Source organism: Electrophorus electricus, chromosome 4, assembly GCF_013358815.1.
Source record: "Electrophorus electricus isolate fEleEle1 chromosome 4, fEleEle1.pri, whole genome shotgun sequence".
Classification (NCBI taxonomy): domain Eukaryota; kingdom Metazoa; phylum Chordata; class Actinopteri; order Gymnotiformes; family Gymnotidae; genus Electrophorus; species Electrophorus electricus.
The window spans coordinates 5,181,477-5,193,842 of record NC_049538.1 but is presented as its reverse complement, the minus strand read 5'-3'; the positions used below and the strand labels follow the sequence as shown (position 1 = coordinate 5,193,842).

General features: G+C 47.8%; 1 protein-coding gene across 4 annotated transcripts in view; it reads right to left on the bottom strand.

Moving 5' to 3' along the window:
- Positions 1–12,366, bottom strand: part of adgrl1a (adhesion G protein-coupled receptor L1a) — a 108,434-nt gene that overhangs the window by 25,628 nt on the left and 70,440 nt on the right. For 2 of the 4 annotated variants that reach the window (XM_035525300.1, XM_035525302.1), the window contains exon 5: positions 4,627–4,641. The exons of the other annotated variants lie outside the window; for them this stretch is intronic. In XM_035525300.1, coding sequence (XP_035381193.1) covers positions 4,627–4,641 — 15 coding nt within the window. The remainder of the gene's footprint in view (positions 1–4,626; positions 4,642–12,366) is intronic. 4 annotated transcript variants of the gene reach the window in all.

The following is a 12,366-nucleotide window of genomic DNA, read 5'->3' as shown; positions in this document are numbered from 1 at the left end:
CACACACACACTGGCCTGGTAGGATTAATTAAGCTTGACCTGTAATCTTTTCCAGCTGTCCTCACGAGTATTTTACAATGCTCTCTCTCTCTCTCTCTCTCTCTCTCTCTCTCTCTCTCTCTCTCTCTCTCTCTCTCTCGGGTTGGGTCATCTAAGTAGCACTACTGGGATTCTATTAACAGAACCTAGTGGAACTGTTGGAACAAATCTAGCCCCACCCATCCAGCGGCTCGGCCGTGCAGTGCCAGATGAACCCATCCTCCGCTAGGCAAATAAAGAACTCCCCCTGCGGCTACACCCCCACCCCCCTGGAAGGATGGGCATGGGCGTGGCTACACCCAGGCTCCATCCTCTTAGCATGGCAGGTGCTAACGAGGTCCTAGCGCTCGGGTCAAATTTGCACCGCAGAAAACGATAAAAACTCAACAGTGACTCAAGCGGGCACTCAACCCACTCACAGAAAACCCCTAACGGACCTACTGTAGGCGGGAAAAACACAGCCTGGTGAACGCCTGGTCCCGGTTGGAGAACACTGCTTTAACCATAATGCTGACAAATCTGTCAGTGGGTAGAGATGAAGGGTGAGGAAGAGTGTTAACACCCGTGGTGAGGAAGATCAACTGTGGAGGGTGGTGCATGCGTGTGTGTGTGTTCGTGTGTGCGCGCGCGCGTGTGTGTGTGTGTGTGTGCGTGCGGGTGTGTGTGTGTGTGTGTGTGTGTGTGTGTGTGTGCGTGCGGGTGTGTGTGTGTGTGTGTGTGTGTGTGTGTGTGTGTGTGTGTGTGTGTGTGTGTGTGCGTGCGGGTGTATTTGGCGCTGGCTGGGCAGCGTGGGTATTTGGATGTTGTTCCGTCATGTGCAGAGTCTCCAGGCTCCCTCACTCGTCAGGCTCCTGAGAGCATGCTCTGAATGAATCATGCACCTGCTTCTTGCAGGTGTGCAGAGCAGACAGCAGGGGGCAGTGTGCTGTACAGTGAACGGCACCTTCCACCAGGCAGAATGGGAAACCGTGCATGCGTGTGTGTGCACGCATGCGTGTGTGTGTGGGTGCGTCTGTTGATTTGGGTGTGGGTGGGTGTAGGTGCATGTATATGTCTTTGTGCATGTGGGACTGTTTGTGCGTGTGTGAGTGTGTGTGTGTACATTTGTTTCCATGGGTATGCATGCCTGTGTGCATTTGTATGCAAGAGAGTGTGTGGGTTGGAGAGGAAAAAGAGACAGAAGGAGTCATAGCGGAAAGTGCCGTTTTGTGTGCGTGTGTGTGTGTGTGTGAGGGGGTGTGTGCGCATGTGTGTTAATATATGTGTGTATTTTAATGCAAGCAATAGATAGGGATAGAGAGGAAGAGATTTGGAATAACATGAGTGTGTGTGTGAGTGTGTGTGTGTGTGTGTGTGTGTGTGTGTAAGCAGAGGAAGGAAGAGGGATGAAAACGGAGAAGGGTCAAGCGTTATTCCTGTGAAATGAGAATCAGGATTGGGTTAATCTGGCAGAGGCTAGCAGTGGTCTGAGATTACACTCTGCCTGCTTGCAGACACGAAGCGGTTAAATTCACGGTGTAGCAAGTCTGCTGTAGGAACTCTGTACACGTACACACACATACATATAGGCAAACACACATATAAAAATACGTACAAATGTGCACACACACACGAAGAAACACACACACACACACACACACAAAAGCCTGCCACCCTACCAGATTGGAAGTGCTACTATATTAGAATCAAGTAAAAGCAATGAAAATAGACAATAACAGAGTGTGTGTGTGTGTGCTTACAGGTCTTGATCATTCTCTGTGTGAAGAGCTCTAACTCTGGCTGTCTGTGAGGTAAATATCAGATGCAGACAGATAACTACTATATCCTGATTACAGGACTGAGACACTACACAGAGTGGACTTCTTAGGGCTGTCTCACCTCTCTCTCTCTCTCTCTCTCTCTGTCTCTCTCTCTCTCTCTCTGTCTCTCTCTCTCTCTCTCTCTCTCTCTCTCTCCTCAGGGTTAGGTCTCCCTGTTGTACTGTCTGTCCAGAACGGTTTATCTGTATCTGAGTTCCTCTCATTGAAATTCATGACCACCTGCGTAAGCCTTGGCACTTCAGCTTTAACAATACACATACACAAAGACACACACACACGTAACACACACACATGCAAATACACACACACACACATAAAACACACAAATACAGGTACACACAAATACATACATAAGCGCAAAACCTTCATCTCTTCTAGTGTCTGTGCCTAAGGGGGACCAACTGGTCACGCAATAAAACAAACACAATAGAAAGTACACACTTACACACATGTGTGTGTATGTGTGTGTGTGTGTGTGTGTGTAGGCTTTCTCTAACAATGGCAGGTCCTGAGCACGAAAGCAAAGAGGCACATTCCCAGAATCCATAATCTGTCAATTAATCAAACCGTAAACCTTCGTGTGTTAATGAATAAAGAACCGTGTGGGCAGCACGAGTTAATTCAGCAGTTAATCAGCAGACGGGAGAATTAGTGAAAGGCAGGAGAGAGGAGAGGAAGAAGGGATGAATGAGTGAGGGAGAAAATGAGAGAGAGAGAGGTAGAGAATGGTAGCTGGCGTTGCTCTGAAGCAGGAGAGCCTTGAGGGGTAGTGGCCACGTCACAGGGCAAAATGAGAGGGCAGCTCAGGGGCACTAGAGGACTGGGGTTATTTCTGTGGAGTGACACCCATGCACACAGACATGTAAAAGTGACTTGTGTTGACATGCGTAAGTACACGTGGAGGCAGCATGCAGTATTATTGGAGCACACGGAAGGGTAGTTTGGGCAGAAACGTGCCGCGCCTGTCCAGAGAAGAGCAGAATCTGGGGCTGCTAGGCTGACACTGGAACTGGTCGGAGATAACTGGGCTGATCCGATTCCGGTTAAGCCCAGTTTAGGCCTCAACACACAGAAAACAGCATCTATGGTCCAGTGTGACAGGCCATAAGGCCCAGAACCTGGCAGTCGCACACACTGTCCTGCCCTCTGGACCTTCACACACACACACACACACACACACACACACACACACACACACACACACACACACACACACACAGAGGTAGCAAAGCCAGGCAGAAAAAGTTGAAGAATTAAAAAGAAGGGAAGGAAAAATAGAGAGATGAAAAAGGAGGGCGAGGAGGACGAGTGCGAGGGAGGCGCAGACGACCCACAGCAGCTTGTAATGAGAACACGAGAGATCGAAGAGATATCGACCAATCAGAAAAGAGAATGAGGAGGCGGGGGGGGGGGGGTTGTGAAAGGAAGAAGAAGCTGGGTGGAGAGAGACAGAGAGAGAGAGAGAGAGAGAGAGAGAGAGAGAGAGGATTCACTTCCAATCGTTACACTAATCCGAACAGTCTTACACAACGACAGACAACTTAGGGACCATCCTGAAAGAAGGAACCAGCAGGGATTGATGGAGAAAGGAGGTGGGGGGGTGGAGGTAGAATAGTGGAGAGATACCTCCACCCGCATGGCAGAGAGGGAGGAGTCACTTGGATCTGCAGGGTCTGATCGGAAATGAACTGCAAACAACAGAGGAATGAATAAATCATAGCCAATGGGAGGTGAGCGTGGGTGGGGCGTGGCTGTGTCAGTAACAGATGTGAGGTGTGACTCAACTCAACCGTCACAACAGGAAGACATGACCTGCTCGTTACGGAGCATGGCGGAGAGCCCTCGACACTGGGCAGAGACGTGAGTGTGTGTGTGTGTGTGTGTGTGTGTGTGTGTGTGTGTGTGTGTGGATGGTTGAGTGGGTGTGTGTGGATGAAAGGCAGAGATAGAGAGAGTGTGCATGTCTATGTGTGGCCTTGATAACAGCATGTCATGAGTTTAGGATGTGTGTGTGTGTGTGTGTGTGTAGGCTGTATGCATAATAGCATGCTTGTACTGTATGGAGATTAATGAATTACTGTGTGCAGGTTCGAGCGTGCATGTGACTGCGTGTTTGGCGTCGTCTGAAGCGAGGAGAAGGATCTAGAAGGACTGCAGAGTATTGGTTATAAGTTGTTGAGAGAAAGACAGACAGAAGGAAAGAGAGAAATAGAGAAGGGAAACATACATTAAACATGACCACTACACAAGGTGCTGGGTTAGGAGGAGGTATGAGAGGGGAGGGAAGGGGAGGAGGAGAGGGGAAGAGAGGAGGAGAAGGGAGGAGAGGAAGAGAGAGGAGAGGAGAGAAAAAAGGAGGAGAGGGGAGGAGAGGAGGAGAGAGGATAAGAGAGAATAGAAAAAAGGAGGAGAGAAGAAGGGAGGAGAGGAGAGGGGAGGGGAGAAGAGAATAGAAAAAAGGAGGAGAGGGGAGGAGAGAAGAGGAGAGGGGAGGAGAGAATAGAAAAAAGGAGGAGAGAAGAGGAGAGGAGAAGAGAGGAGGAGGGGAGCTGAGGACAGAGGGGGAGAGGAGAGGAGGAGAGGGGGAGAGGAGAGGAGGAGAAAGGGAGAGGAGCGGAGGAGAGAGGGGGAGAGGAGCGGAGGAGAGAGGGGGAGAGGAGGAGACGGGGAGAGGAGCGAAGGAGAGAGGGGGAGAGGAGAGGAGGAGAGAGGGGAAGAGGAGAGGAGGAGAGAGGGGAAGAGGGTTTATGTTCATTGTGGTCTTTACCTTTTTGATCCACTTCTATTCAAGCATCGGAAAAAAGAAGAAAGAGAAAGACAGAGAGAGATAACGAGAGAGAGAGAGAGAGAGAGAGAACGAGAGAGTAAAGAGAAAGAAAGAAAAAAACAGGTGCAAGAAAAAAGAGAACATTGAGATTCAGTGAAAGACTGTCCTGCCGCTCGTGTCATGTTATTAAAGTGTGTGTTCAGATGACTCGGGTGAGGCATGAGGGGGGAAATGACCTCGTCTACTTTAACGCTGTTTCAGACCCCCCCCGACCCAACAACTGCCCCTCGCTTCCTCCCTTCACACGCTGGCACACACTTCCCCCGGCCGCTCGGACCCCCACCCTCCCCCCACCCGCACCCCACCCGCGCCTGGCTCTCCGGGACCCCTGTGAAAAGAGAGTAAACTGTTAGGGTTGCATGGGCTTCCTTGGCAGCTGTAGGTAAGAGAAAGGGGGGGGGGAGAGAGAGAGAGAGAGAGAGAGAGAGAGGGGGGGGGAGGAGAAGAGGTAGAGTAAGTAGACAAACAGTGTGAGGGCAGGATGAGAAGACTGAAGGATGAGAGGACTGATTTTTCTGTAAGAATTTAGGTGAAGCTCCTGATCTCTCTCTGTCTCTGTCTCTCACTCTCTCTCTCTCTCTCTCTCTCTCACTCTATCTCTCTCGCTCTCTCAGAATCAGCAGGCGTGGCCCCTGGAGCCTTGCCAACGGCTCACTCGCTGATTGCACAGTCTAGACTTAATGCAAGAGGAGAGAAAGACCAAGACAGAAGACAAAAGTGTGTGAGCCAGAGAGAGAGACAGAAAGAGTGAGCCAGAGAGTGTGACAGAATGAGTGAGCCAGGCAGAGCGACAGAAAGAGTGAGCCAGAGAGTGTGACAGAATGAGTGAGCCACAGAGTGTGAGAGAATGAGTGAGCCAGGCAGAGCGACAGAAAGAGTGAGCCAGAGAGTGTGACAGAATGAGTGAGCCAGGCAGAGCAACAGAAAGAGTGAGCCAGAGTGTGACAGAATGAGTGAGCTAGGCAGAGCGACAGAAAGAGTGAGCCAGAGTGTGACAGAATGAGTGAGCCAGAGTGTGACAGAAAGAGTGAGCCAGAGTGTGACAGAATGAGTGAGCCAGAGAGTGTGACAGAAAGAGTGAGCCAGAGAGTGTGACAGAATGAGACCAATGGAGAAGGACAGAACGACAAGACAAGAGACCGCGATAACGCCTGTGTGAGCGAGACACAGGACACCCATCCCTCCTGCTGTCTCGTCTAAGACTGGGTTCATTTGGGTTAGCTCGTGCTGGAGCGCCACGTTCAACCTCACATGCACACCTTACTCTTGCTTTATTCACAGCAAGTGCTCACGCACGTGAGATTAAACGGCTGTGTGTTTGGCATGTACGCCTGTGTTTGTGACAGACCATGTGAGTGACGGGATGTCTCTCCAACAGATCTGACTGTGTATCTGGTGTGTGTGTGAGAGAGCGAGAGAGAGAGAGAGAGACAGACAGACAGACGGTGTGAGAGATTTGGCTGTTCTTGCAGTGTTAGTTGTACCCATGGCAGGCAGGCATGATTTGCGTGTGCATGTGTGCGCGCGCGCTTGTCTGTGCGCGCGTGACACGTGTGACTGGCGTGTGACGCTCTGCGTGAAGGCGCGATGCGTCACGCAGAAGCATCTGAGAAGGAAAAAGTGTGATTGTGATTGCAGGACTAGTGGGGTGGAAGACGGGATGAACGATGGAGAGCTGGCATGAGGAGGAGCAGTGTGGGAAGATGACAGAGCTTCATAGCAGAGCCTGAGACACCTTCTTTGATCTTCTGAAGACAAAGGGAGTGAGGGAGGTGAAGAGATGAGGCATGATGGGATTTATCTGTCTGTCTATTTGTATTTTACTATCGCTATATACAGTGGAATCAGGTAGTATTCTTGTTTAACACTTTTTTGTTATGGATATGATTTTGAATGGATATATGATGAAGCTAGAATACATTTTTAGAGAGTCTCAAAAATTAACTTAAAATGAAAAACTGAAATCTCTTATTCACAAAGAGAACTCAGACACTTTTCTATCGCACTCGGCCAAATTGTGGTCACATGCATCCTGTTTGCTTTCATTATCCTTGAGATGTGTCTGGAGCGCAGTCCACCTGTGACTATCTGAATTGACTGGACAGTGTAGCAAGGCACACACTTATATAAGGGCCCACAATTTACACTGCAGTGTCAGGACAAGAACCAAGCCATGAAGTCCAAGGATCGGTCTGTGGATCTTGGCAATCAAACTGTCACAATGCAGAGATCAGGGCAAGGTTATAAAACAATAGCTAAGACTCTTGAGTGTCCCAGGACCACAGAGGCCTGGAACAAGCTCGACACAACCATGAACCTTCCTAGAGTCGCTGTCTGGATAAATTGTGCATCCTGGCAATAAGGGCTTTGGTCAGGGGATAAAAGACTATCCAACAGTCTTGCTAAAAGAACTCAAAAAAAACCAACAGTCTCTCTAAAAGAGCTCAAAAAACCCAACAGTCTCTCTAAAAGAACTCCAAAAAAACAACAGCCTCTCTAAAAGAGCTCAAAAAAACCAACAGTCTCTCTAAAAGAGCTCAAAAAAACCAAGTCTCTCTAAAAGAACTCCAAAAACCCCAACAGTCTCTCTAAGATAACTCCAAAAAACCCAACAGTCTCTCTAAAAGAGCTCCTAAACCCCAACAGTCTTGCCAAAAGAACTCCAAAAAAGCAAGTCTCCCTAGAAAAACTCCAAAACAACCCAACAGTTTCTCTAAGATAACTCCAAAAAACCAAGTCTCTCTAAAAGAATTCCAAAAAACCCAACAGTCTCTCTAAGATAACTCCAAAAACCCCAACAGTCTCTCTAAGATAACTCCAAAAAACCCAACAGTCTCTCTAAGATAACTCCAAAAAACCCAACAGTCTCTCTAAGATAACTCCAAAAAACCGACAGTCTCGCTAAAAGACCTCCAAAACAACCCAAGTCTCTCTAAAAGAGCTCCAAAACAACCCAACAGTCTCTAAAATAACTCCAAAAAACCCAACAGTCTCTCTAAAAGACCTCCAAAAAAAACAACAGTCTCTCTAAAAGAGCTCCAAACAACCCAACAGTCTCTCTAAAAGACCTCCAAAAAACCCAGCAGTCTCTCCAAGAGATCCAAAACAACCCAGTAGTCTCTCTAAAAGACCTAAAAAAAACCCAAAAGTCTCTCAAAGACCTCCAAAACAACCGGACATTCTCTCTAAAACAGCTCCAAAAAACCCAGTCTCTCCAAAACAGCTTCAAAACAACCCAACAGCCTCTCTAAAAGAACTAAAAAAAAACCAAGTCTCACTAAAAGCACTCCAAAAATAACCCAACAGTCTCTCTGAAAGACCTCCAAAACAACCAGTCTCTCTAAAAGAACTCCAAAAACCCCAACAGTCTCTCTAAGATAACTCCAAAAAACCCAAGTCTCTCTACAAGACCTCCATAACTACCCAATAGTCTCTCTAAAAGACCTAAAAAACAAGTCTCTCTAAAAGACCTCCAAAACAACCCAAAAGTCTCTCTAAAACAGCTCCAAAAACCCAACAGTCTCTCTAAAATAGCTCCAAAAAACCCAAGTCTCTCTAAAAGCTCCAAAAATGGGCCAACTGCTGCCAAATGGGCCTCTACAAAGTACTGAATAAGAGAGTTCAGTTTTTTAGTGGTAATTAATTACTGAAATCTCTAAAAACATTTCACTGTTTCATTATGGTGAATAAGATTGATAGGTAAAAAAGGCAATTATATCCATTCAGAATTAAATCCCCAACACAATAAAGTGCAACAATTAAAGGTGTCAAAGTGCTTCCTGTGTGTGTATATGTGTATATATACCCACTCCAGAGGAATTCAGGCATGTTTATCTGGCAGTATTAATGTGCTGATGCTAAACTTTCCCTCATGTAATGACCTACATTTCATAATGTTGTATGGCTACCCATAACCCTGCCTTTAATTTCAGTAACCGAAAAGAAAGATTTTGCCTTCCAGTTTAAAGCAATGAAATGGCGTTTGTTGGGACTGTGGGACTGTTCTGTTACTCCTGACAAGGTGGAGTTAATCTTGTGCTACTCAGGACATCTTTGTCATGAAAATGTATGAAAACACATACTTGCTCCTCTCTTGCTTTTTGTCTCTGTCTCTGACTCACACACACACAAACACACACACACACACACACACACACACACACACATTACAGTGATGAGTGGTGAGGCATCACACGGAAGGTCTGCACTTTATTTCACACAGAGAAAACAGCTGGCAGAGCCAATTTAGAACTCTGTGTGTGTGTGTGTGTGTGTGTGTGTGTGTGTGTGTGTGTGCGCATGTACGCTTGTGTGTGTCTGTTACTGTGCAAATGTGTATGTGTACGGGTGTTGTATGCACCTCCTGGTAAACAGGCTGATGTAATTTGACAAGGTCATCCTGCTGTGGCCTCTACCTGCGCGCTGACACACACACACACACACTCACCCTCCCTGAAGATGGCCTTGCATATGGGATCTTTCTGAGGCCCTTTGTACTATTTTTCTATGTGACCTGGTTTCGAAAAACACACAAAAAAAGTGTTTTCTCCTTCAGGCAAAAAGACTGAGAGCATGAGAGAGAAGCAGAACAAGGGCAAAAGGAGAGAGAGAGAGAGAGGGAGACGGAGAGGGAGAGAGAGAGAGAGGGAGACGGAGAGAGAGAGAGAGAGAGAGAGAGAGAGAGAGAGATGAAAACAAAGGCGAGCGTTGCGCGGTGCGGGTCGAGGAGACTAAAGCAGACGGAGCTGAGGACCCCAATGCGTGCGAGTGAGAATGAGGAACATATGTGCCTAACGAGCAGGAGCTGGGGCTTCTGGGAGCTGAGACCAAGAAACGCAGGAGAGCAGGAGAACAAGAGGAACTGTTATTATGTTCTCTAGCCAATGATGTCTCCCCTTCCATCTGCTTGAAAAAGAGATACACAAACAAGCATCTAGAAACACTCCCAACATGTGCGCATACACACACACACACGCAGACACACACACACACACACACACACACACACACACACACACCCACCCGCCTGCCCGCACGCACACACACACACGCAGACACACACACACACACACACACACGCACGCACACACACACACACACACACACACACGCAGACACACACACACACACACACACACACACACACACACACCCGCCCGCCCGCACGCACGCACACACACACACACACGCAGACACACACACACACACACACACACGCACGCACACACACACACACACGCAGAGGCACCGAGGACAGTGGTAGAGGCTGCAGGCAGTGGTGTGGGTTTCTGTGGCATGGGTTGCTGTGTGTAGTTTTATTTCTGTGCCCTGTGAGGGTGGACGAACCTCCTCTGCTCAGAGCTCTATCCAAAGGCATCAATTACCAAGGATAATGAGACCCTCACACTCTCACACACACGCACACCTCACACTTGTGAGGAGGAGAGTCAGATAGGCCTGTGTCTCGCAATGCAGAGAGCATGTCTTCACTTAATTTACCATTCCTCATTCTCTTTGCCCTCTCCCTCTCCCTCCCTCTCTCTCTCTCTCTCTCTCTCTCCCTCCCTCCCTCCCTCCCTTCTTGGTGTTAAAGCTGGAGGAAAACAGCAGCAAACCGTTCACGCTTGTCACCCGACACGTGCGCATTTGTATGGATCTGCGAATAATGACGGCTTAATACATATTAATGACTTCTCAACTTCAATGATTTCCTTTCTTATAGACATAAAATTACATGAAACACCGGCACCCACTATTTTCACACATGCTCCCAGCAGCAAGCAGTCACCTGCAGCAGAAAAATGTGAGCTCAAAATAACCCTGAACTGCCCTGACTGTGGGTCTCCGTGGTGACCCTAATACTGGAAGGGTTACATCCTATCACAGGCGATCCTAAGATCAGATCTCAATGACTCCACAGTCATGTATGGGAGTCTGAAGCACAAAGGTTGGCTCTGTGCTCTGGCTGGACCAATTACACCAGCTCAGGCGCACAGAACCAGCCAATCGGTGCTCTCACCCATGTGCGGTCAGGTCGACATTGCCCGAGGTGCTGTTTGAAGGGATGGAACGTGTCTCAGGGAAGAAGCACGTACGCTCTTGCCTGCAGCAAATTGGGGTTTGGGTAGCAAAGAAGTACAGAGCAAACTGGCCACAGGGCACGTGGGAAATGACTAATGCTGAGGAGATAACAGCACAGACTGTGTGCAGACTACCCAGACTGCGTCCAGACTATTTACAGACTGTTAAGACTGTGTACAGACTGTACAGACTGCATCCAGACTATGTACACACTGTCAAGACTGTGTCCAGACTATGTACAGACTGTCAAGACTGTGTCCAGACTGCGTTCAGACTATCTACAGACTGTCAAGACTGTCCAGGCTATGTGCAGACTGCGTCCAGACTATGTACAGACTGTTAAGACTGTGTACAGACTGTCCAGACTGCATCCAGACTATGTACACACTGTCAAGACTGTGTCCAGACTATGTACAGACTGTCAAGACTGTCCAGGCTATGTGCAGACTGCGTCCAGACTATGTACAGACTGTCAAGACTGTGTCCAGACTGCCCCCAGACTATGTACGGACTGTCAAGAGGGCATTTGCAGTCGGTCCTGGTCACAGGAAAACTCAACGATCGAGGAGTGGCTGGAGTATTCAGTAGTCAGTGCAGGACTCTGATTACACGGTTGTGAAGGGTGTTCATGTGCTAGAGTATTCAGTAGTCAGTGCGGGACTCTGATTACACAGTTGTGAAGGGTGTTCATGTGCTGGAGTATTCAGTAGTCAGTGCGGGACTCTGATTACACGGTTGTGAAGGGTGTTCATGTGCTTGCGTGGGAAGTGCAGCTTATACACAACATACAAAACCCTTCAGTTTCCGCCAGCCCTGAGAGGCAGTACAAATAAACAGAAAGGGATAAGAACAGCCAATGTAAGGGGGGGGAGACTAGTGTAATGCCCCCCTTGTCCAATCAGACCGCGGAGGTCCAGAGCCATGGCAACCCAAAGCTGGAGACGAACGGTGACATTTTCAGGAACGGCTGTACTAAGTAGCTAATGGGGTTTTGACACGGGTCGCTCTCAGCGGGGTCGCCAGAGCTGATGGTTTGGGTTTCAGTCCTTAGTGTGAAGAGGTGAAACTCTACAAGCTGATTGGACCGACACAGATCATTTTAACACATATAGTACTTACACTTTGTAGTTGGAGGCATTTATCCTGAACTGAGATTGAATGCAAAACAGTGTGAATGCAAACGTTCTTGTGTGACTTAATGAAACTTAAAATATTCAAAGCATATTTATTCATTTTTGTTAATTAATATTTATTTATGAAATACATCAGTATTCTGGCTCCCCATCTTAATTTATTCTATATCTAAGTGCAGGATATTCAAAACACTTTCCAGTACAGTACTAATGCCTATTTTCTGGCCAAAAGCTAATGACATTATGTTTGTAAGAATGCCTTAGAATTATACTGATAACTGCTATGTTTTCCAATCTGTTTAACTAAATGGCTTAACATTAACGTGACATCACCAGGCGATGTACTGCAATGCTGTCCGTGGTCCTGAACACACAGCTGCGTGCGCTGTCCGTGGTCCTGAACACTGCTCAGCCGTCGCTATTAGTGGTTTCGAATACTTCTGATGCCTACATTATGCCTCTATAC